The sequence below is a fragment of the Glycine soja genome, chromosome 20 (assembly GCF_004193775.1).
Source record: "Glycine soja cultivar W05 chromosome 20, ASM419377v2, whole genome shotgun sequence".
Taxonomy (NCBI): Eukaryota; Viridiplantae; Streptophyta; class Magnoliopsida; order Fabales; family Fabaceae; genus Glycine; species Glycine soja.
This window is the reverse complement of record NC_041021.1, coordinates 42,136,394-42,161,763: the sequence shown is the minus strand read 5'-3', so window position 1 is coordinate 42,161,763 and position 25,370 is coordinate 42,136,394. Positions and strand designations below refer to the sequence as shown.

General features: G+C 31.2%; 3 protein-coding genes across 3 annotated transcripts; 1 reads left to right on the top strand and 2 right to left on the bottom strand.

The window, feature by feature from the left end:
- Positions 1-276: 276 nt before the first annotated feature.
- Positions 277-2,346, bottom strand: LOC114403133 (embryo-specific protein ATS3B-like). Its single transcript, XM_028365901.1, has 3 exons — positions 2,055-2,346; positions 1,798-1,911; positions 277-807 (listed from the first exon to the last, which is right to left on the bottom strand). Exons 1-3 carry the CDS (start codon positions 2,181-2,183, stop codon positions 478-480), a joined length of 573 nt encoding a protein of 190 aa, XP_028221702.1. The 5' UTR covers positions 2,184-2,346; the 3' UTR covers positions 277-477.
- Positions 2,347-6,196: 3,850 nt separating this feature from the next.
- Positions 6,197-8,598, bottom strand: LOC114403132 (xyloglucan galactosyltransferase XLT2-like). The gene has a single exon (XM_028365900.1). It carries the CDS (start codon positions 8,512-8,514, stop codon positions 6,862-6,864), a length of 1,653 nt encoding a protein of 550 aa, XP_028221701.1. The 5' UTR covers positions 8,515-8,598; the 3' UTR covers positions 6,197-6,861.
- An 8,613-nt stretch (positions 8,599-17,211) lies between these two features.
- Positions 17,212-22,367, top strand: LOC114403742 (cysteine and histidine-rich domain-containing protein RAR1-like). The gene is made up of 6 exons (XM_028366888.1): positions 17,212-17,521; positions 20,208-20,210; positions 20,314-20,396; positions 21,232-21,383; positions 21,503-21,741; positions 21,872-22,367. The coding sequence occupies exons 1-6, from the start codon at positions 17,420-17,422 to the stop codon at positions 21,965-21,967; spliced, it is 675 nt and encodes a 224-aa protein (XP_028222689.1). The 5' UTR covers positions 17,212-17,419; the 3' UTR covers positions 21,968-22,367.
- The last annotated feature ends 3,003 nt before the right edge of the window (positions 22,368-25,370 follow it).

The following is a 25,370-nucleotide window of genomic DNA, read 5'->3' as shown; positions in this document are numbered from 1 at the left end:
ATCAGAAGTTAGCTACTTAGCTTGACGATGACTAAGTGGCTGAGCCATACTGGGAGCTTTAACTTGGAGAGTAAACGGGGAAAGAAAATAAGGAAAAACAGCTAACTGGATTACCTCATTAGTTGCTTAAACAATTCAGAAGCAACGAATTCATGAAAAGTTTGACCATTGTTGGTCAAAATGAAACTGAGAAGAATGACACCGAATCACATCATATCTTCAAGTTTGAGATTATTTAGTGCTAAATTTTTCCAACAATTGTCAGAAGAACAGCGATAAATCAATTCTTACTCTGATAGCTTCCATTCAAATTAAAGTTCATTTCAATTTTACTCCCTCTGATGAAACATAAAGCAAGCCAAGTAATAAACTAACTTTTGACAAGGGTTTTACACATCCGGTGTCTCTACTTCTGCAAATGGTGCTAAGTTTCATGGCTACAAGGTATATGAAATATAACATGAAAGTTGCATAAACTTACAACCAACAGCTAAGAACAAATCCTAGAACCATAAATATAAGCCATTTCTGCATAGATACCTGGTATGAAGAAGAAGAAGAAGCACCGTTGCACAAATTAAATCCATACCACGTATCTCTGGGGATATATGTGTTGTAATAGAAAGTAACAGGCCTGCCGTTATAACCATTTATTTTCACACTTTCAGGCTTCCAGCCATCTAATCCAGATCTATATAGGTACACATAACATATCTGATATGCACACGGACCAGTTATCTGAAATGTATCTGAAGAACAGCTCTCGAATGTACCTGAAGCTGGATCATCCAGTCTTGGCGCATATATCTGGTAATGTGTGAAAGAAGTAAAATATGAATCTTCAATTACGCAAAGAGTTTAATTTTGATATAGTATCAATATAAAGATTTGTACACCGTGAAGTATGAACTAATCAGAAATCACTCTACATATAACTTTTAAAACAATTATTACAAAAGTCAATAATCTTAACATAACAATCTATAATTAGATGACAAGGTAAAAAACCTTTACACTATCAATACATTTTAATTAAAATCTTGTTAAAATTAAAGCTTCCTTGGTTAGCAAGATGTATAAGCTTATTGAATCCCTTCTCTTCTTCAGATTGTTTGGATCTGTTATGCGCAATTTACAAGCATGGATTCAAAAGCCACCAATTTGTTTAGTGATTCCATCATTCTCACATCACAATGGAAACCAATCATTCGGCCAAGGCAGCACCGGTACACTTATCTTTGCTGACAGACTCATGACATGTTTGACCCAAAGTAAGCCAGTTTCTATCCTTAACGCCTAAAAACTCAGTTAGAGATTCCAACTTAATCTAAGCTCAATAGCTAGCCAACAAAAACGAAGTCTGTGTTCAACCGTTAGCCTTTCTACTCACAAATATAGAAGCAATTCGTGCACTTAAGAACCTATAAGAAAGTGACATGGAAAAACTAACCACAGAAGGACCTAACAAAATATTTAGAGATGAAGTCCAAGACTCATCTGCGTGACTGCTAGATGCCAAAAACATCAACTCCACCACCAACAACAAAAATTAATGGAAGAAAGTTAGCCAGTGACAATGATAAACTCCAACAAAATAACAAATTTCCATGATTCTGAGTCCAATTTCAATTGTGGGTTTGTTCAAAATTCCTAAATAACCAACATAATTTAGAAAATTTCACTCAAAATTCAACCTTGAACCAAATAAACATATTTCAATCATTAACAATTCTGACCAGCTCTTTCACTGAAAACGCAATAAACAAATGGAGAAATTGAATGAAGAGAAAGCAAAACCTGGTTGCCATAAGCATCCCCAAAAGAAATACTGATCTGATCCCTTGTATACCTAGGAGACGAACAGCTAGTAGTTATAACCACCGAGTAAGAGCAAGTCCCAGCGTTCTTCATCTGTTCAAGGAAAAAATAAAATAAAATAAAGCCTTCGCCATATAAAAATAACACTAAAAATTGAAAAAAGAGAAAGAAAGAGAGAATAACAAAAGGGTTTCTGATTTATATTTAGGTTCATGAGAAGCAGTAGCTGGTTGTACCTGGATATAGCTAACATTGAAGGAATCAGCGGCGTGAGGCAGAAGAGAAACAGACTCAGACTCTGAGACTGAGAGGGCCAATCCAGAGGCCAAGAAGAGCAGAACAAGAAGAAGAACTTGTTTGATCATTTTTTTTCAATTCTGGAAGCTGAAATTTTAGCCAAAAGAATTACAAGAACACAAAAGAGTGGAGTTGTTGGTTGGGGAAAAGAAGAAATGAGGGAGGTTTGGGGTTTTAGATGCAGGTATCCAATGAAATTAGAATTTCTCCTTGTAATTTATGCTGATAATTGATGAAAATTCTTATTATATAGATTATTTAAGTGCTGTTATTGAATTAAAAATAAAGTTTTATCTTGATTATTCGCATAACAGTGTTAATTTAAATGTCCACGAGTTGCACACTTGAACGGGTATATATTATTTATTTGTTTATTTTAGAAAATGTCAGGGACACAAAATGTTAACAAGTAGTACCAGGAATTCACGGTGGTAGAGGTAGAACGAAGGTGCCTGTTTTTGTTTATCAATTTAGGATATGTTTGGATTTCAGACAGAAGGATCTAAAAATATGTGTAAAGGTAAACTTAGTTTAGAATTATATTTGATTATTTTTTTTAAATATGTTTGAAATTAATTTTTTTTTCCGACAAACTTAATCTTAACAGAAAAGACTTAAATTTTAAATAAACTTTAAGTTTATAAACTTTAATTTAAATATACACTTAACAATGACACCCAAATGAGTTCATCTGCTTTTTTTTTTTTTAAAGAAATGAGGTCATATGCTAAATTAAGTTGAGAAGGGATTCTAATCAAAAGGCCGAGGAAAGACACGTACCCTTGCTACAGCTTGACAATAAAAGGGCTTGAACACCTCACACAAAAGAATGAAAAAAAAAAAAACATAAACAAAAAAAGTTCTTGGGGATAAAGACACGTATAGCATGTCTTGAAAAAAAGGGGAAAAAAAAAAAAGACACGTATAGCCGTATCGCATTAGTTTGGTTGGTATCTACAGACCACGGATATGGAGAAACTTCGAGGGTTGCTTTTGCCACAAATCTTCAATTATTTATTTTGTCAATTAGTTTTAGGCTTTTCTTACAATATTAATTTTTATATTATAAATTTAAATTCTTATTTTAAATTGAGATATTTTTATAATTATTTTTTAAGGAAACAATTTTTAGGAGCTTTTCTTTTTAAACAAAAATACTTTTAGGAGTTGTTATTCTAATCTTACAACTAAAAATTAGGGAGTAAATAGATATTGGAAGCTTAGGATGAAAAGTGTGAGATAGAAATTTTGCATAAACAACAAATTAGGGAGTGAGAATATCAACGACCTTTCACTAATCTCTATATAATTTTGGGCCATTACTATCATTAGCCCAAAAGATAGTATGAAAGGAAAGGAAACTAAATGGCTATTACCATGTCCACTCCCTCTTTTGTTGAGTATATTCCCTTCTTTTTTAAAATCAAAAATAATAGAATATTTTCTTTTCAAACCTTCTCTCTCTCACACACACATACTTCCTCTTTTATTTCAACAACACGTTCCCCCTTTCTTTGGTCGCACTCCCTCCTTTGTTTCACTCTCCTCATCTCCCTTCAATCTCTTGTTTCATTTTTCCTTTGTTCCTCTCTTGCTCAGTCTTTTGCTTTAGTGTAGGGTTTTCTCCTCCTCCAAACTCATGTTGTATGTTTGTGCTTCCAACTACTTTTCCTCTTTGTTTTATTTTTGTTCTCTCACACAACACCATTAATGTCTCTCATTTCATTTATACAGCAATGTATGACTAGATCTTAAATTTGGCAAAGTTGTTGTAGTTGAACACCTTTTAGAGTCATCTAGCTCAAAGGACTGATATTACATATATGTTTTCTCCACTTCAATTGTTTCACTATTATATAATATTTCCTTTCTAGAGGATTTTTAATGATTTTAGTGTTCTACTTGAATTTTTTCCAAGTACTTTTTTAACATTTTGAAAAATACTTTCCAAAACACAAATAGTATTCCAAAAGTTACTTTCCAAAACACATTTATTTTTTAACATTTCGAAAATACTTTTTGGAACACAAAACAATATTCCACAATGTTAAAATAAATTAGTGTTCTAAAAAGTACATTCCAGAATAATAGTTATATATTAACATTATGGGTATAAAGGTATAAATGATGATAAAAATTAGAAGAAAAAAAAACAAATGGAAGAATACTTAGCAAAACAGGGAAGTGGGTACAGAAAAAGCCGATTAAAACACATACACCACAATAATGGGCTCCAAGGTCCATTAAGTAGGAAGACAGTTAAGAAGATGAGGAAAAGAAACGACGCAACCTCAAAAAAAAAATATTCTTTCAAATTTTTGTACTATTTAAAATAAGGGGAACGTGTTATTAGTTCTTACACTTTTGGTCGATCATGGTCTTGTATTTTTATATTATAAATTTGGTCCTCAATTTTTTAAAAAAAAAGTGAATTAGTCTTTTCTCACTTAAAAAAGAAACATGATGGGTGATTGGATTGTATGGACTAAATTATTGTGTTTTTTAAAGTTTGAGGACTAAATTCATGGTTATGAAAATGAATAAGAATCTTATTCACATTGATTGAAAATATCGAAATTAAAAATATATTTTATTTAAAATAAAAATTCATTAATAACTAAAAGAAACAAAATAATATAGTAAAGAAATAATAAATATTTCAAAGACTAGATGGATCATTAAATTGGTCAAGTCATTAATTAAAGGTTTAATGGTTTAATTGAGGTAAAATAATATTGAAGAAACATAATATTAAAATTTTAAAACACAAAAAACTAAAATTAAAACACTATTTTATAGGTTATTCACATTCAAAATAAACATTAAAGTTAGTTGTGATTGAAGAATAATATAAAAAAATCTTTATTAATATATTAAATTAAATTCTTGTACTAATTATTATAAAATTCACTATTTTTAATCACATAACAATTTATAATTACATAATAATATAATATTTTCTTATTAAATTCTACTATAAATGTGACATTTAAATTCTATTAAATTTATGGATGAAAAATAACCTAAAAATGTGACGATAATTTAGATGTGCTCATGAAATTTTACTTTTAAAAATATAAATTTATCATTTAATCACAGTAAAAAAATTAAGTAAAAATTATCATTTTTTTAGCAAATGTCTATACTCATTTTTATAATTTAATTATTCATTAAAATTTAAATAAAAATACTTAATTACTCTTTTTATCCCGTACATCCTACAGGTAAAAAAACTAATAATTTATAATGTTTCCTTATTAAATTCTATTATAATTGTCAAATAACTGTTTTTGTTAATCAAAATAACTTTTATTATAAGATTTAAACTGCATATTCTGTCAGACACCTTTACTGATTAAGCGTCCTAAGGAGAATTTTTTTCTGGGTCAAAAAACTTTCGCCGGAAATCATGATGGTTACCTAGCCAATGATTCTTTACAAGAAAACAGTAATATAGTAATACGGACATGTCACTTTCATCACCGTGATTTCTTTCACTTTAACGTGTCCATGTTTTTTTTTTTAAGATACTTATCTACCAATTCCTATTTCGCGTTGTAACGATGACGCCATCATCCTAAAAGAGTCACCAAGGAAATAATGGAAAAAAAATATGGAATTCCTTTTGGTTTATTTTTCTAATGAACTTTAGTAATCCTAAAGGTCTTATGCAAATATGAATCATGTATACTTAATAGTACTTTATTCTTACACCTTAGCAGTTTACCGTTAGTTTAATACGTGCACAAAAGTTGACCTGAGATTCTACCCCTTTTAATGCTTCATTAACCCTTTGAATAGATAGATTTCCCAATTTTACAAAAGCACCATATTTCAAAACCCTTATTTTTGAATTGGAGGGTACAAATTCATCCTTTGTGGTTCATACCTTGCTGTATGAATTCATTCCACATTATCCAAGCAAACTGTAACGGTAAAAAATAAAAAAATACAGAAAAAGGTTGGGAACAGAAATGGCAATTGAGTTTTACTCCATTCACACTTGAGCACTGATCAACTGACTGACGGACACATCCCTGTTAAGCTCTTAATTAATTGCCATTTGTCCATTTGCTATACATGGTGCAAGCAAGAAAATAAAATTCATTATTGAATAGGAAATTATATAAGCACACATGCACTGTTCTTTGCTATGGCAATAGATAACAATACGTCCAAGAGGACCAAGACGTAGTTCTTATAATGCATTTTTCTTTGTCATGTTGCGGCCCTTTCCTCTGCCTCATGATTGCTCAAAAAAACAGAAGAAAACCAGAAGCAGCAGTAGTCCCAGGTCAGAGTAACATTAGAAGCATTTGAATCAGCGATGGCCACCAATCTCTATTCTCTAGCCAGTATCAAACAGCATGGTACGTCATTTGATTGTTTTGCGACAACTAGAAGAATCATATGCTAAAAAAAATGGTACGATCATCCGGTCCGATTATCAACCATTATATCTTGTCAAAATTAACTCCATAAATAATAATACTATGTCTATGTCTCTATCCATAAATACATAATTCATCGTAGTGAAAAGAATCACAATATCAATATCAATATGGTACATACATCGATCCCATTGTGCATCTATATATATAAATAGCCCGTGTGAGAAATTAAAATAGAAAAAAAATGAAACTCTATCCTAGCGAATTCACCTGAATAAAACACATCGTATTTTTTTTCTTTAGTTATTTATAATAATTCTTCTAAATGTAAGACGAAGGAAGCATTGTTTCGCCGTTATTTCCACTTATGAAACTGCGGTTGTTCCTGTTCCTTAATCCTTTTGAACACTCCTTCGATGGCAACATCGAAAGCATCATTCACACCCTCTAACCCTTGTTTCGTGTTCGCGTAAACCAACCTCGGAATGTACTCAATCACTTTCTCCCTCATTCTCCTCACCTCCTCCTTCGTGAACCTCTCGAGCACGTTTTTCACGGTTAAGGTCCCATTCTTCACCGCGTTACGGTCTATGAAAACCGAGTAACTCTCCGGTTCACCCGGTAAGAACCACTCGTACTGCAAATACGCGGTTCGCCGCCAGAAAAAAACCGGAATCGAACCGGCCACCATGCAGTCGAAAATGGACCGGCGCGTGAAGCTGTCCCCCCTCGGCTGCAAGCAGAAATCCGAGTCCAGAAAAGTTTCCAGAATCGCCGACGTGCCGTTGGAGCACCGCGTCCCGGTGCAGTTCACGGCGCGGCACGACTCACCCGAGTCGCGGCACTGACTCAGCAGAATCGCGCGGAAGTCGTCGCGGAAGGCGCGGCGAGGCGCGCCGGCGAAGCAGAAGAGCGCGTGGCGCTGACGCTCGCGGACGAAGCTCTGCCAGCGCGTGACGTCGGATTTGGAGCGGGGGTGGAATCCGGTGGGGTAGGGAACACCTACATCAAAATAGTCCCAAGGGTTACGCTCGATGAGAAGGCGCGTGACGTTTCTTATCCCTGGCTTGTAGATGCAGCTAGAACCCCAATCCCTGTCCTTGGAGCGGCGAAAATCCCACGTGATGCGGCCCATGGTAATAAAATGATCCCAACCGTTTGATCTTTTAAAAAACGGTTGGTCCTGAATCCATTGCAGCATCATGTCGCAGTGGCGATCGCGCTCCTCTGCGGTGGAGTTGAACCAGAGGTACTTCCCCACCGCGAGTCCAGCGTAGAATGGGATGTAGAACGCCGTAGCGGATTCAGGCTCCATAACCCTACATTTGTGGTTTATTAATCTGTTGTGGAAAATGATTTCGGTTACGAACTGGTCAGTCCAGTGCCACGCCGGGAGAAGATCCTCCGGGACGATTCCAGCGAGGGAGGTGGCGGCGCGCCCGAAGCCGTCGTTGGAGAGGGCGTCGCAACGGGAGCTCCAGGGGTTGAGGTTGTCGCAATTGAGAATAATTTGTTGGTTGAAGGTATCGGGGAGGTTGTAGACGAAGACCTTGCCGGAGCCGCAATGGTCTACGGTGCGGGAGGAGTGGTGCACGGTGGTGGTGGTGGTGGTGGTGGTGTCGGCGGCGGCGGGGAGGGGAGGGGGGATTGAGGGGGAGGGGAAGCTACGGAGGTTGCAGAGGAGGAGGATCTGGATGAAGAGGACGGTGAAGAGGATCCATGTGCGAGGGTTTTGGGGGGAGAAACGGGGTTGGAGGAGGGAGGTGAAGAAAGAAGTGAGGGTGGTTTTGGTATTAAGTGTTTGGGGTTGGGGTTCCGCTGGGGGAACTGATTTCGGAAGCATGAGAGAGAGGGAACGAGTATTCCGGCGAAATTGGACCGGAAAAGTGGGTTGCGTGGAGGAGTATGGGGATGGGAAAGTGTTGGGTTTAAAGCGTGGTTGTGTGAAGTGAAGATGATAGGGTATGCGGGGATGGGGATAGAGAATATGGACTGACACGTGTCCCATGGGATTACCGTCTGCTAGGTGCAACCGACAAAAGATTCAGTGAAAAAGGAGCACGTGCCAGTTTTTGTAATTTCTCCGGTAGGTTTTTCGAGCTTCATAAATCACCTTCCCTTTAACGTTCATTCAAAACGCACATAAGTTTGGGTACAGTGTAGTACTACTTGTCTTTATTTCTTTATTTATTTATTTTTTCTGTACACGGGCTATTTTCAAGTTTTTTCCTTACCAGCATGGATACTTTTACGGTAACACAATTTTATTTTACGAAAAAAATATTAAGGACAGAGATTTTAATAAGGGAAAAATAGATGCCATAAATTGATCCTCCTAGTTATTTTATTCAATGCTGATTAATTTTAAGATGTAAATTCATATCATCGTATGTATATACTATTATTATGAAAATCGATATAGTATAAATACATATATATTTCACCTGTATATATATATACACTATTTGTAACATATCTCATTCTTATAACATTTTGTTCCCGTTGAATTTTACTTTGTTCGTAGAGTTGATCATCAATTAATTATTTATTGTTTTCAAATTTTAAATATTTAAAATTTTTGGTTAACATAATGTAAATAAAATTACGAAAATGTGATGGTAGGAGCCAAAATAATGATGATAACATAACCACAATCAAAGTGGTAGTTTTGGCTAATAATAATAAATATCATTATTGTCATAAGAGTAATACCATTAATGTTGATGACAATGGTGAACATTAAATATAGTTTTAAATTTTTGTATAAAAAATTTATTTGAAAAGTTAGATAATTTTTTTTATAAAAGGTGAATATATAAACTAATTTTAATTTATAAAAGAATTTATTTTATTTTACCATTTTATCTTATAAATATTTATGGAAAGGTTTATTTAAAAGGACTTATTATAAATTCTTTCATATTTTCTTTGATAAAAAAAAAGTTAAAGTGAGTTTGAATCATTTATAAAAATACTTACAAATTATTGAAAAAACAAAATATTCACATAAAATTTAAACCTGTATCTTTATGGGATACGAATTTAACCCTTACAAAGTGGATCAAGCATTCTTAATTTATTTCATTTTTTTTCTCCTTCACTAAAGGATTGCACGCCACCGGTCAGGACCCACGAAGAAAAAGGTAGAATGGAAGAATGATGGCAAAGAGTTTAATAAGCAACAAAAAATCAGTTGTATTGTCACGTTTTTCATATAGTTTTAATCTTATTTTTCATGAACCATGACAATGATAAAAAAAAAAAAAAATCTGTTGTACATGATTATCAAAAAGCAAGCATACATATATATAAAATCATTACCATTAATTTTAGATTTTCATTGTATTTAGTAACGATTTTACGTTTAAGTGTAAATAATGCATATAGAATTGTTTCATGGGATTATTTGTATTACATAACAACTCTCATAACAATTATCAACAATAGTTTTTTTTTCATTTGATAATTAATTTATTACTATTCACACAAAAAATAGTTATTTGACATTATTAGACTAATTATTTTACTATATATTAATATAAATCCAACAAAAATTCAATTACATAGTAGTTCTATCTCCAAGTATGAGCAACTTTATATTCATTAAAACTAAAATAACCAATTAATACAGTAGCTAGTAATTCTATTTGAAAAGTTACGGTAGTTTATAGTTAGTTATACAAAAGACATATTCATTCTATTAAATATCTCCTTATTATTTAAGAATGTGATTTTCTTTTATCATAAGAACATTTATACGATAAAATAACATTAAATATCAAAATATAGCTCAAATATCTATAAGTGTTAATCATGTGGTATAATTTTTCATAACAAAAGGAAGTGGGGAAACAAGATCCTAGATGATTAAAGTATGTTGTTCGGTGAGTATAGGAAAGAAAACCTTAGTATACATGTGATCATGTTAGCAATCCGGACAAATCGCAATATTAAAGAAAAAGAGGGGGCGGCAAACAGTAGCAGCAACGTTAATTAATTAATTCCATGCACTGTATGTTGGACCTTTAAGATTCTCCTAGAAAGTGTTGTTTTTGGTAGTTAGCGTCAAGTGTCATCGTCCAACGTCAAATTGTAAAACGATGTCGTTTAGGATAATATATATTGTTGCCGTGTGCAGTGAACACAACACTTTCGTTTATTCTTGAAAAGTTGAAATATTGATCTCTCGTTTTCCTTACAAACTTCCACTTACAAGCCGTGGATGAGTTGGAAGCACAGGTGTTTAAGTCTTCACCATTGGCATAACAATACTTAAATGTATAACTAGACATGCGCGTCTCATATCGGATATTTTGGTCCCCGCCCTGTCTGTGATTTAAATTTGTAAAAAAATTATATTGAAAATCTAATTTAAAAAAATTAATTGTTACACATTTATTTGTCTACAAAAATCATTAAGACACAAATATTAAATTATATAAAAATTATAAAAAATTAACAAGTAATTAATAAAATTTTAATAATTTCATCATCGAGACGAGTATGAAAATGGATATGGGACGGGTAGTGACATTCCTGTCCTTGACCCCGACCCGATTAAAAAAATCGAATAATCCTTAAATTTGTCTTCAGTCAACTCAAATATTTTTCGTTAAAATTAAAACGAGTTTGGACGGATAACCACGAGTACAAATTTTATTATCATGCCTATGTATAACATAAGGTATGACACAAGTGATTATTAACTTAAACCTTTTAAATATTTGATAAGAGTTTTATTTTTTGTTATGTGATTAAAGTAACACGTGTATAGAGAATTACTCATTAAACGGATACTCTACTTCTTCACATAGTTAATTTTATGACTTTTAAATATATCTTATTTTTAGTAAAATATTAAATGTAAAATTCTAGACAACAAATAATTAAATCTTAAAAAAATATTAATGTAAAATAAATATTTACTAGACAACAAATAATTAAATCTTAAATTAAGTATTAATATAAAATAAATACTTAAATATTTAATAGACCTATAAAAAAATAATAATATGGAATAAACTTTAAGGGATAAAAGCACGCTAGACTTTAATATATTTGAGTTTGTCTTCATTTAGAATTACAAAAGTAGTATCTATCATGGGATACTTTTTAGTCTCGATTTTGTTATTTTTAAAACTTTGTTTAGTCTATCAGATAACATACTAATATTAGACCTCCAAATAATACAAATTCTGTCATTAGACTTTCAGACTAGTCAAACCTACGAGCAAGTTAGGTAAAGCCTTAAAAATTAATTTGTAAAATAAAAAAACAAATCAGACTCACCTTTGTAATTATGAATTATGTCAAACTCAACTTTCATAACAAATTTTTAAAAAGGTCTATTCCATATTTAAACATTGTTTTATATTAATACTAAATGTAAGACTTAGTGATTGGGTGGTGATATAAAGTTCCAAGAAGAAAGTAAGAATTATTCTCTCGCCTTTAACATTTTTTGTCATTTATTTTACATAAGAAATATGATAATTTCTCTTTTATATACATTAATTTTGAACAAGAAATTTTCTTTTTATGTATAACGACACAATAAAGTTTAAGTAAATAACTGTGTAAATTATTTGAACTTTGTGTCATTAGATCGATTTTTTTTTTTTTTTACAAAATCACTGGATCAACTCTAGTACATATAAGAAACTCCCACATTCTTAATCTTATGGCGGATATGTAATTCAATTTTTGTGTTAGAACAAGTTTTCCCCTAAACCTAATTACTATATACTTATCATGAATCAAGGTTAAGGGTAAATAGTTTCTCCTCAGGGGGATAAATTAGTAACATGATTAAATATTTATTCTAGTTGTGTTTTCAATATTTCTTAATTGCAAAACATGCCACCCTTAACAATGATTAATGAATTTACACTATAAAATGGCAAGCAATCCTATTGTGGAGCGCAACGATTGTTTGGAGTCACAATCACAACTAGCGGTTGACTGAGGCTATTAAAATTTAATATTTTTTAAACAGTTAGAATTTAATAATTAATGCATATACATATCGATCCGAGAGTAAATTTTCAAACATTAATTTATTTTGATTTAATTTCCTAAAGCCTTCGCTGCCCAACATTCACTGTTATTTACATTCTTGTTATATATAAAAAATCTATTTTTCCTACACACAAATTTACTCATTGCAGTGCCATATCCAATTCATTTGTTACATGTTCAAATATTATTTTTTTATCATTATATTCGAATATGAGATGCACATATTCAATTTGATCAAAACTGTGGCTCTTCTCCTGCACTTGTCCTGCGAGTGAGGGTTAATTTCAGTAACAAGCAACACAATGCAGTCTTTCTTCACATTTTATCTCAGTTTTGAGAAGAAAGTTGCAAGCATGGATCGCACCCAATTTGTACCAGTTTTACTGTTCATTGAATCTATATGAACGAGCAAAGTGGTTTCTTTCTTTGCTTCTCTTTAGCATTTGCACTTTTGGCTCATTTATTTTGTCTGAAAATAACACAACCTAAATGAACCATATAAAGGTGTCTTAATTTCAAGGTATCATATTACATTTACTCACATGAATTACATTTACTATAACTCAATATTATCATCTTTTAATTACTTTAAAATAATTATTTTAAAATTAACAATCTTATCATATATGCTAAGTTGTAATTAGATGATTGTGTAAAAAAATTTATACCGATTTTTTTTTCTCTTATTTTTTTATATGAAATATATTTTATTTATTTTAGGATAGGACCCTTTTTTTTTAATTAAAACGGGGTGAAGCCCAAAAGAGAATTACACCGAGACTATACAAGTCGGTGGTTGCTCGTGCATCAAGGTAGAACTCATCTTTTTTTTTTTTTACAGAAAAAACTTATCTATTTATAGAACTATAAATTAGAATAGTCTTTTTATTGTTCACTATTTTCACCTCTACATTCTCATTCAAGAGTTGACTACATTAAAAACAAAATTTGTACAAAGTCACAGTTTACTTTCACTACAATTAAAAATCATTAAATAAAATATGATAAAAATACTTAAAATATAATGTTCAGGTAGATAATACGATACATTCAAATATAATAGTTTATTAAGAGACATGTACTTTAATAAAAAAAATCAAATGCGTTTGCTTTTTGCCATTTATAAATCTTAATATCTAAAGTTTAATAGAAAATATTTTTATATAAATTAATGAAATTAATATAAATGGACTTTATTTGAGTAATTTAACTATCAATATTTTAAATTGGCTTCTTTGGTAAAGGTTTTGATATTATTTAATATTTTTTATGATATTACAAAATTAAGTTATTATTTATTTTGATGTCTTCATATTTAAAAAAAAATATATATCTATATTTTATTTTAGACCAAATAATTTTTAACTATATTTTACAGTTCCTCTTCTTGTAATATTTTAAATGGAATGTTTTACTTTTTTAAAATATTACATGAGTATTTGATTAACTAAATATATTTTTATCGTAAAATAGTTTTAAAATATTTCTTCACTAACATCATAAAAATAAAACAGTTTATAATTGTTCAATCCATTGCACAGTTATACTTCAATAATAGTATTTTTAGTTTTTACATTATAGGAGATTTAAGTTTTGGAAGGAAGTAAAATTATTTTTGCAAACATTGATGGAGAAATTGATGATGATATAGGTATTCAAACAAATGATAGTTAATCGTTTAATTTTTAAATGGTATAGCAAAAATGAATTTTAGTTTGGCAGGCAGCATATTTCTAGAGTTGTACGTCAAAATTATGTGGAGGGAGAGTCGGTGATCGACAAAAATGGAGTTATGGAGTCTAGATTTGTACAATGTTTTGATGGGTTACAACTTACAAGGAGGCCACACCCCCTAGAGTCTACTTTTCTACAACTCATCAAAGACCATTCTAAAAGAGTAGTTGAGAAAAATGGGGCCAATTATTCTTTTTAGTAAGACCAAACTTTTAGAAAGTAAAATTCTGAATGCATCTTAAAAGTCTTAGAAAGTAAAATTCTGAATGCATCTTAAAAATCAACATTTTGAATAAAATTAATTACTAACAAATTGATGAATATTTTATACATAACAACAAAAAAATTATCACAACACAATTAAAGTCAACACCGAGTTGTAGATGAAACAAGCGTACCTCTGTTGTTCGGTAGAAAAATAGGAACATAAATGCTCACATATAGCATAAGTCTACTTCAAGTAGGAAATAGAAGAGTTAAACATGTTTGTACCAAGAAATCCAATTCAATTATTTGAATAGTGTAGGTGAATAATTATTAATTTTCTGCTATTGTGTTCGCTTCTTATAAATAAAAAAAGTAAAACATGTTTGTTCTACCATTTGCTAATCACAATGAAAGTTGGAAAGAAGACATCAACAACAAAGGTTACCAACACTAACTAATGCATTCATTCAAACAGTGTCACTGCTCAATGTCTTGAACTTTTCATCATTTAAATTTCAAATCCGGAGCAGGTTAACCTGACCACTAACCCACCACATGCCTTTCTACTTATTAAATAGCTATATTTATTCTATTATCTGCCTTGTAATTATTGGAAATTAACATGATAATAAAACGGGAATTGAACCCAATACACTTAAGTGCTAGTAAATAAAAAAAAAGACCATATAGCTTAAATTGTAATACTTTTTGTATTGTATTTATTTTAAGATTTGAATTAATTTCATGTATGAAAATAAGTGTCTTAAAAATTTAATGATGATAGAGATCAGAGGAGAGAGAAAAATGATTATTTTAAAATTCAATCAAATTATTATAATAATCTTAAATTAAATTTACTAACACAAAGGAGTTTATTGATTTTTTGTCTAAATATTTATGGTGTTAGTTGCTAATGCAGTGAAAAAGGTTAGGGAGGTATATATATTGGAAGATTTGAATATCCCTAACCTACTGAAAAAAGATTTACAGCTTATTGTACTTTTTAAAAGTTTGAATCAGCAGTTTTTTCATCTGTGCTGTGTCTATAGAGTATGGGTCTACAACTTGTTAGGGGACTGGAAATGCCTTAAAAGAAACTGAGCCCAATAGAGTACGGGACTGCTGTTACCCATAGGCAGTTAATATATATACCTCCCTACCTATTAACTTACCTATCTTCTATAATTATTTTCTAAAAATATCCTCAACATAAACGTAATCCCTCATCCCTGTGCTTTTTTTCCCTCTTCCAGAAATCAAGAACCATTGTACTCCCTCTCACACTACCCACTTCTAACCTTTTTCTTCTATGTGGAAATTAAGTATATTTAGAAAGTGAGGGAAGAGAAGAGTAGGTAGTGTTATAAAAGATTTAATGTTGATGCTTGTAGTTGCATTGTATATCTTATTGAAAAGTGGATTTGATGATGAAAATGTGGGGCAACTAGCTAGCAAGAAAGAGCTTTATCAAATGCTCCCAGTAGAGCAACATTTTGATGATGCACTCACATTTGACTTCAAGATTTTTTCGACTTGAACATGAAACAATGTTCAGCACCACAAGAATATTAAGGATGTGTTCAAAGTTTTCAACATTGACGATAGCATGTAGGAAGAATAGGGTGAAATTGAAATCTCCAAATTCATAAATATTTTTTTCCCATCCTTTATTGTTAGTGTTATCTCAATTTTTTGACTTTGATTGAGGGTTTGGTGGAGAACCTTCTCTGGAGCATTTAGGCATATGGTAACTTGGTTTCTTCAAATTGTTGTGGGGGTACATTTATGCTGAGGGTATCTCTGGAAAAAAGATACAGAAGGGAGGTAAGATAATAAGAAAGCGAGGTATATAAATCAACTGCCTTACCCATATCAAACACACGCCAATTGAATTTGGGCCTTCTGTGACGGCCCATTTCAGCATAAGCACATCTGGCAGGAGAGCATGATGTCCACCAATTCGGAAAAGTAGTCCAAGTCAAGTCAAATATGCATCGCATAAATAACTAACTAAAATAGATGTTTCACAAAAATTCATTATGGTCGAGATAATAATTTTTTTTTTGTGATGCGTAGATTACACTATCTTGCCATCTCATTTTAAATTACATTTTCCTTTTTAACAGATAAAAATATATTATGATTTATTCTTTTAATTTTTTGTTAAAGCTCTATAAACTTTTTAAGAAAAAAATATTTTATACTTTTTTCTCTCAAAAAAGATGTGAATATATGTTGTCCTTATCTTTTATGTTAAAAAAAACAAATTTTCTTTCCAGAAGGATAAAAATATACTACATTTTACTTATTTTAGTTTTATAACTAAAATTTTGTTTACATTATCCTTTTTTGAAATTTTTTTTACAAAAACATAATATTTTGACTTTTATTTTGAAATGACTATTTTAGTTTTAGTTGACCCCTTAAATTATGACCATTAAATATACCATCCCTTAAGCAATTTAATTTTATGAGTACTGTTAGAATAAAATTCAAATCTATAATATTATTAAGCAAAATTAATTAATTTACATTTATTGTTTTTATTGATCCTTCAGAAATTAGGTGTAATTATTTTTTTATATATAGGAGGACATAAGAATTGAGGTAATATATTTTTTATAATTGGGTTTTCAAAATTTTAGATTTTTTTTTTAATCTTTTGAAGTGTTCGTGCTTAACCTTGTTTCAAATCTTTAGTTTGTTTTTTTAGATTTTTATCTAATTGAATAATACCCTAATTGACATTGTGTGTGTCATGCTAACCCAACTCAAAAACTGGAACCTGTTGGAAGTTGAGTGGAAACTGAGATTCTGAGAGGAATCAGCCCTTTTCCGTATACTTTACTTGAACAAGCCGTTTGAGTTCGGCGTGTTTAATAAATAAAATCACAAGACAACGTTGTCTTGCGCCTGAAAGTGTTGTGGAGACAAAACCACAATACAGTTTTAGAATGGAGAAGACAGCAGTTAAAGTTCGATGCCAGAGGATTGGGTGCGACGCCATGTTCTCCGAGGCCGACAACCCCGACGGTTCCTGTCGATACCATGATTCGGTACTCTCTCTCACACACAACCCTCATATCCAAGTTTTTACCACTCTTCCCATTCACTTCAAATATTTTTTTTCTTTCTATATGTGTTAATTTTAAATTAACTCAATACCATGCCCTAGCTTTTGTTTTTGTTTCAATAGCGTTTGATTTAATTGCGCTGCCTAAGCCTTCCCATGATCATTCTGAAATTAATTGATCTATCTGCAAATTGGGTTGCGTTCAACCCTGTTCTTCCAATTTTTCTATTGTGATTTGTTATAGCTGTAGATTAAAGATCTTGGTTTCGTTTAAGCTTGTGCTTGTTCTTGTGTGATTTCACTATGTGGAAGCTCACTTCAGAGGAAAGTAAGAAATCTCCATCATTGATGAGAAAATCAACTGATGGTATTATATTATCTACACATGGTATCACCTGATATTATATGCTCATGCATAATAAATTATTAATTTTGTACTACCTACACCTTTATCTCAACAGTTAATTAATTGTTGAGATATTTCACTTTTCTGTCTGAAGTGGATTACTCATTTTAGGAGAGCAAAATCAATTGTTGAGAAGCCGTTACAATATAGTTGTTCAGCTTGGGTGACACGAGTATGGTAGTAGCGTAGCACTTCGGCCAAGGATCCAAAGGATCATAAATCAATATTAGAGCTGCTTGCTTTAACATATGAGAGCTAGGGGTGATTTTGGTTGACTAATGACCAAGGTAGTCAAAATTGAGAGCATACCCAGGACCTTAAAGGTTAGTGAAAGCGGCCGAGAATCAACCCATGCATTGCCAACTGGGTAAGATAGCTTCTAGTGAGCTTAGCATCTAATGCAGGTCGATCTATACATGTTGATCGTTTCATGCCCATAGACCGATCATTGTAACCGACTTATTCTCACATTGTTGTCTTAGGGCCCATGGGCCTCAAGCCTTTCGGCCTAGTTCAACAAGATTCTAGATCTTTCCAACAGGTGACTAAGGCAACTTTATCCTCTTTCCTCCTCACAAATGAGAGAGGCATTAAATTATAAAATGCCACCCCTTGAGAAAAGGCAGGAACCATTAGAGGACCGTTAAAAGACACACTTGTTAAATAGGCATGATCCATCTAGGTGACACTGTGTAGAACTTGCCAGTGTTGTTATAGCTGCTATTGCATAGTGGAATTTCTCGAATCCGCAATTGCTACTCCGCCCGCTATTGCAGCCGTTATGTGTGTTGTGGTTGTTGCATGCATCCTGCATCCTCTTGTCATCTCTAGCCAATTGAACTTTTGAGTTAATATTATGTATTTTATTTTTATTTGCATACAGCTGGATTTTTTTACATTTATAATTGACATATATCATATATTTTAACCATTATGTGACTTCCACTATATGCCCACGATGCTATCCCACAATCTGCGGACTATTGCGGACTATTGACTTTTTGCCATTTTCCACAATCTGCAATTGATAAGACTGCAACTTGCTGAGGTTTTGAGTTCCTATCCAGCTTTAGGACTCCCTAGCGATTATGTTCTCTAGTGTGAACACAATGTAATGTGGATATCAAAAATACAAAATACAAAACTATATTTGAAGATGAATGTATGCGATAAAAGTAACATAGATATGTATCAAGTGAACCAGGTCTTTTCTGCTCTGTTTCCCCCCTCATGTCTCGTTGCTTTGTATTCCCACTTACTATCCAGCAGCAGGTTGGGCAATCCACTGTCTGGTCCTCTTCTTTCTCTTTTCTTCTTTTCTCTTCTTCACCTATTAAGGATAACTTCTATTCGAGTTTTAATGTTTAGTTACTTTAAACCACAGAGGCTTAAAGTTGTTCATTTCCTTGGCTTTTTGTAGGTATACTTGTATATTTTGCTTAAGATGGATAACTTTTATGGTTAATTATGAATATTTCATGAATTGAGCAACTTTTAATTTTTCAGCATTTGTATGTATATGTATACAATATATAATATTAATAATTATTTAATATGCATAAAAGAAATTCAGAATAATGCTCATTCATTATACACTATCGTGCTATAATGTTTTTGGGGTCAACTACTATCTATTATCCAAGATTGATATCTTCTAGTGCAGTAGGCGCTTCACCGAAACTTTGCAAGTGCAACTATCCCTAACTGATGTGATACACCAGTATTTCCGGCTTCATGCATAGAGGATTAGGCTTGCATTGTGTGAATTAAAGAAAAAGCAGCTCTTGCAAAAAGCTCTTCTAATAATGGTATTTAGATTGTTACCCCTGTTGGATACTTAGAACTTACCATTTGAGGATTTATTTTATTTATACCACATTATATTGATTCTTTTCTAGTTTTTTATTTTTTATTTTTTTAATTTGGAGAATTATTTGTTTTGATGTTAAGTATATGTTACTAAAACTGGTATTTTCATCCATACTGTTTAACTTCTGATAAAACTGTAGTGTTCTACTATGAAACCTCTTGACTTAAATTTTGTTTGTGCACCATTGTTTCACAAGCTTTGATAACATTCTTTTAGCTAATGTCATCACTAATGCATACTCATGATTGTGAACTTAGTAAAATTTTATATCCCATGTTATATCATTTTGTTGATTTATGATGCGGCATTCATATGAGATCTTACTGATTCACTTTCTATCTGGCATGTTCGGGATTTGGATTTAATGCTGCTGGGGCATCTTCATTTGTTCAGGGAGTAAGTCCATGCCTATGAATCTGTTTCTTCACAATGTTTTCTTTTTTATAAAGATTAGTTATCAGTTTGTTGTAATTGATTAAGTTTCTACGTCAATTTTCAGCCTATATTTCATGATGGAACAAAAGAATGGAGTTGTTGCAAGAAAAGAAGTCATGATTTTAGCTTGTTTTTGGAAATTCCAGGGTGAGAGATCTTCTTTGTTCCTTTTCTCTAACTTCCTGTTTTAGAATGTGAAGATTTGGTCTGCAGTCAACTATTCAATTAAAAATAGTTCACTTTTTTTTTTGCTAGAATTTATTAATAGGTCATAGAGATGACTTTCTGTTATGGAGAAAGGACAAGGACCATAGAGATGGATAGTCAAAATTTAAACGGTTGATTATGGATGTTTTATGCTAAATTTCATTTACCACTTTTGCATGGGTTGATTTCCTTTACAAATATTCATTTATGTGGAAATAAAATCAACACAAACCTTTGCTGAATTATCCTGTTTCAACTATCAAGTACAATGAACTATATTTAAAATCTCTAATTTTTGTTTTTTTATTGGTTAGAGTCCATTCTGCATTGCCAATTCATACTTTGAAGGTACTTTTGGTGGCAGTTAATGCTCACTGGGGAACATATGATTTCTAAATGTAAAATTAATGAAATGGAAATTAGAAGAGGGCTCCACGTAGCAGTAATTATTGTATAATTTTTCTATCACATTTTCAATAGAAAATATCTGCTGCTTCTCAAGACATCATTATCTCCTGTGAATGATTTTGCTCCTGTCTAAATTTATCTCTGCAGGATTCTTTAATGGTATTAGATCTTACATAATGTAATGAGCATAAGCAGGTTGGGTTTGTCAAAGATGGTTTATTGGGTCTCATGATGCTAGTGATGAAACAGCTTATTTTGCATGCATCAATACCCGCAGTTAAAAAAATTAATTGCACTTGTCTATTTTTTTCCATTTTATTTTAATATTCCCTGCATTTGCTGATCAAAGTTTCTCTCTGTGATCAAGATGCAAGACAGGAAAACATACAACAGTTAAGCAAGTTATTACACCAGTGAAGAAGAACACCATGCCCTCTCCAACTGCTGTTTCTTCTACCAATGCATCATCAAAGGAGTCTTGTCCCAGATGTCGGCAGGGTTTCTTTTGCTCAAATCACGGTATTCATATGTTTCTGCTTCTGGCACTGTCTCAAGTCCTTTTATTAGTTATTTTTGAGTAATCCCTATTTCATGCTTCCAAGGCTAAATTTTCTTCTCCCATCCCCCTCATTTTTTAGGCTCGCAAAGCAAACCTGTAAATGTTGTTGGAGACAAGGCTGCAAATCTTGCTGGAGATGTCTCTGCTGATAATAATTCAAGTGTTGAGGCTCCGAAACCTAAGAAGATAGTTGATATAAATGAAGCCCAAGTATGTAAAAATAAAGGATGCGGTCAAACTTTCAAGGAAAAGGATAATCATGACACTGCTTGCAACTACCATCCTGGCCCTGCTGTTTTTCATGACCGGATGAGAGGGGTCAGTATTGAGTATTCATTCCACTCAATGTTCTTAGTTTGTTCTCATTTCTTTGATAAAATAATGCTTGTGGTTGTGATATGGTTTCAGAGAACCACATTTATTTTAACTTTATCACATTATTTTGCAGTGGAAGTGCTGTGATATTCATGTAAAAGAATTTGATGAGTTTATGAGCATTCCTCCGTGTGCAAAGGGATGGCATAATGCGGATCCAGAGTCCTGATCACTGGAGACACAGAAGGACGAGTTATTTTCTTACAGTTGCAGATCCTCTAAATGAAATGGAAAAGGGGTTTGTTGATTCATTGTTGTCGATTAATTAGAGCAAAACATTGTCTACTCTTTTTTCCGTCTCCCTCATCCCCCTTTGGACTGTTCAAACTCTATGGTTAATTTGAGAAGCTATAAGAGGTCATTCCATCAGGATGATTACTGTGGTCTGTGGATAGTGTAGAATGTGAAGTTGTCTTGTGTTCTTTGAATGTTGCTATTTGCTTTCGTTTGGCTGGTTTGGACGGCTAATTTTGAAAGATGTTGAATTATGGTTTTGTCCACAATGGTCTTGTCTCCTGGGCAAAAATGTTTTTTTTATTTATTCATTATTGAAACGCTTTATTAGGCTACGTCATGATGCCATTGTTGTTAATTAGGTATCACATCTTTATTGCGAGAACATATTTTTTTTTGCAACAAATTTCTATAATTTTTTTTATTTCAATTACGAGAGAGAAAGAACAGAAATAGACAGGGAGATTTTATTTTTGGTGAATAAATAGATAGGGAGACAAAGTAATGTGAAACTTGTTCCCAAAACTCGTATGAATAGTATAATTTATTGCAAATTAGTTAATAATATTGATAGAGTTTGAGTTTTTAGTATGTAATTGTAAGGGGAATTTTGTTTCCTTTAGTGGTCCATGCTTGAATAGGTTTGTCCCACGTGAAGTATATTTGTATATAAAAAAAATGCTTAATAGTGAAGAGTGTGATAGAAAATGTTAAATATTTTTCTTCATTGGAAAATGAGAGGTTATAGTCGTGGTTTCAAATTTCAATTTCTTGTTTTTATGCAAGTCTTTTATCGGTTAGTTGGGGATGTTGCAAATTCAGTAATGCGTGGGCTATATTTGGAGAAATAGCTGAATTACGTTTTTATTTAAGAAATTTACATGACATTTCATGTTTTGACCTTAATCATAAAATTTATTGAAATAATTTTTTTAAAGGATATTGAAATCATTTAAAAAAGACATGATTTTCGTAAGTCTATGGTAATTGTTTGGATATTTCTAAATATAGGTAAAATATAAAAATTAATGGAAGATTGGTTTAATTCATGAAATATTATTTTAATAGTAATATAAAAATAAATTAAAATATAAAATTATAAGCATATGAAAATTTTCTTTTAAAATTAAATCGATAGAATCTTATTATAAAGAATGCTGCATCATAAAAAAGGCTTCCGCAGTTTCATATGGGCCGGCCCAATATATTTTTACAACTCACCCAAAGGGTGTTGCTAGGTGCACCCATATTTTTTCAATTTTGCCCTTTTATCCGTATGACTTATACGGATGAAGTTCATCCATAAGAAAAAAAAATTTATAATTTTTATAAAGTTTTTTTAAAAAAAATTAAAAAAATATTTGTGACAAATGAATTTAAAATTAATGATCAAGCAAAAATCGAACATGTGACTTTCAAGTTATTAACACAACATTCCAACCAATTAAGCTAATGAGCCAATTACATTATAAAATAAATAATGTTGTTATATATAACACTAAAATTTATAATGTATATTTAATGCGCATATAAATTTAAATAATAAATTTTATGACAATTAATTTTGATATAAATCATACGAATTATTTAATCCGTATATTTTTTTATAAATAAAAAATATTTACTATTACAAAATTTAATATATATTAAATTTTGTAATAGTAAAAAAATTTTAATACATAAATAAGTAATTTAACATATTAATAATTTACCTTAAAGTTTTATTTTTAACGTGAGAGTCACATGTTTGATTCTTGCTTGGACCATTAATTTTAAATTAATTCACCACAAATATTTTTAAAAAAATTAAAGAAAACTTCAAAAAAAAAATTTAAAAACTTCATACGAGTCATGGCAAAATTGAAAAAATGTGAAAATACTATGGGCACCTAGCAACACCCTCACCCAAACTATGTTGAGCTTATTTTTGTATATTTAAAAAAAAATTGCTTTTATATTTATCCATTACTTCAATAGCTAAATCTATTAAATACTCTTAATTCAATCAACTAACTTAATATTTTTCAACTTTTAACTTTTTTTTAATTCAAAACTAACTTAAAGTTTTTCAACTTTTAACTTTTTTTTTTAATTTTCAACAAATATATTAGCTGTCACTTCCAATCATAAGCTATCACATATTTGATGGTGTTTATTTTGACTAGAATATTGAAGAACACGTGTATTTGTGTGTTGGGGGAGGTGGGGAGATACAAATAATTCAGGCTTCTCACTGGAAGCCTATGACATGGTATACAATAGTCTTAGGTCAAACTAAGACCATTTACTAATAGATCAAGTCAAGATTTTTGAAAGGACCTATTTAGTAAAAAAAAAGAAAAAAGCCTAGTTTCAGGAAACCTAAAAAGTTTTTAAAGCTTGATAGATTAGCTCATTTAGTATTATATTAATAAGCGTGACAATAATGCCATCACGTAGGTTATTAGACTTTTAATGGCCCTTCAAACCAGACTAGATTTTTGAAAAGAGTTGAATCAAACCTTAAAAATGGACTTGGACTGCATAAGCAAGCTAAACAAACCACGTGTAAAAGAGGTCCATTGTAGAAGTCGTCCCAAACTTGTGCTTTATATTCAAAAATCGAACTACACTCAAACATAGCCAAGTTTAACTCAACTTATTTCCATCTCACTGTGTCATAACTATAAATGATGTTTGAAGTAAACTTTATTCGCATAATAACACTTTTTAAGTGTTAGATCATAATTATAATTTAAAATTAAAAATATTAATTATTTTATCTTTCTGATAATTATTTCAAAACTTCAAAAAATAGTAAAATATATTCATAATCACTCCTTTAATGTGCGTTTTTTATGTTTCATAACAAATAGTATTTATTTTCTCAAACTTGAAAACACTAAAGGAAGATTTTTATACAATAGTATAGATTAAGGAGTAATATTTATTTAGTAATTATATGGAGATTTATTTCACTTTAAGAATGCTATTTACTAAGAGTTTAATATTAAATTATTTTTTGATAGTATAATGTTGTCTACGAGTTTATATTATTAGTGTGTTATATTATGATAACAAATATCTTTGTTAGTGTAAAACATTAATATATATTACCCATACATCAATTGATACTTAATTAAATTGTTATAATTAATGTTAATAATTTAATTTTTATCAAATAAAAGTTACATCAATACAAGTAACTTCAATATTTTTTTTGAGATAATCTTATTCAAAATACTGTCACATTCTAAATATAAATGCATTTCTTAATTAAAATTTAAACGTTGTTTCATCACAGGTTGAAAGATCAATCTTTTATATTAGACTCAACCCTTGGTAAATATTTTTTATTT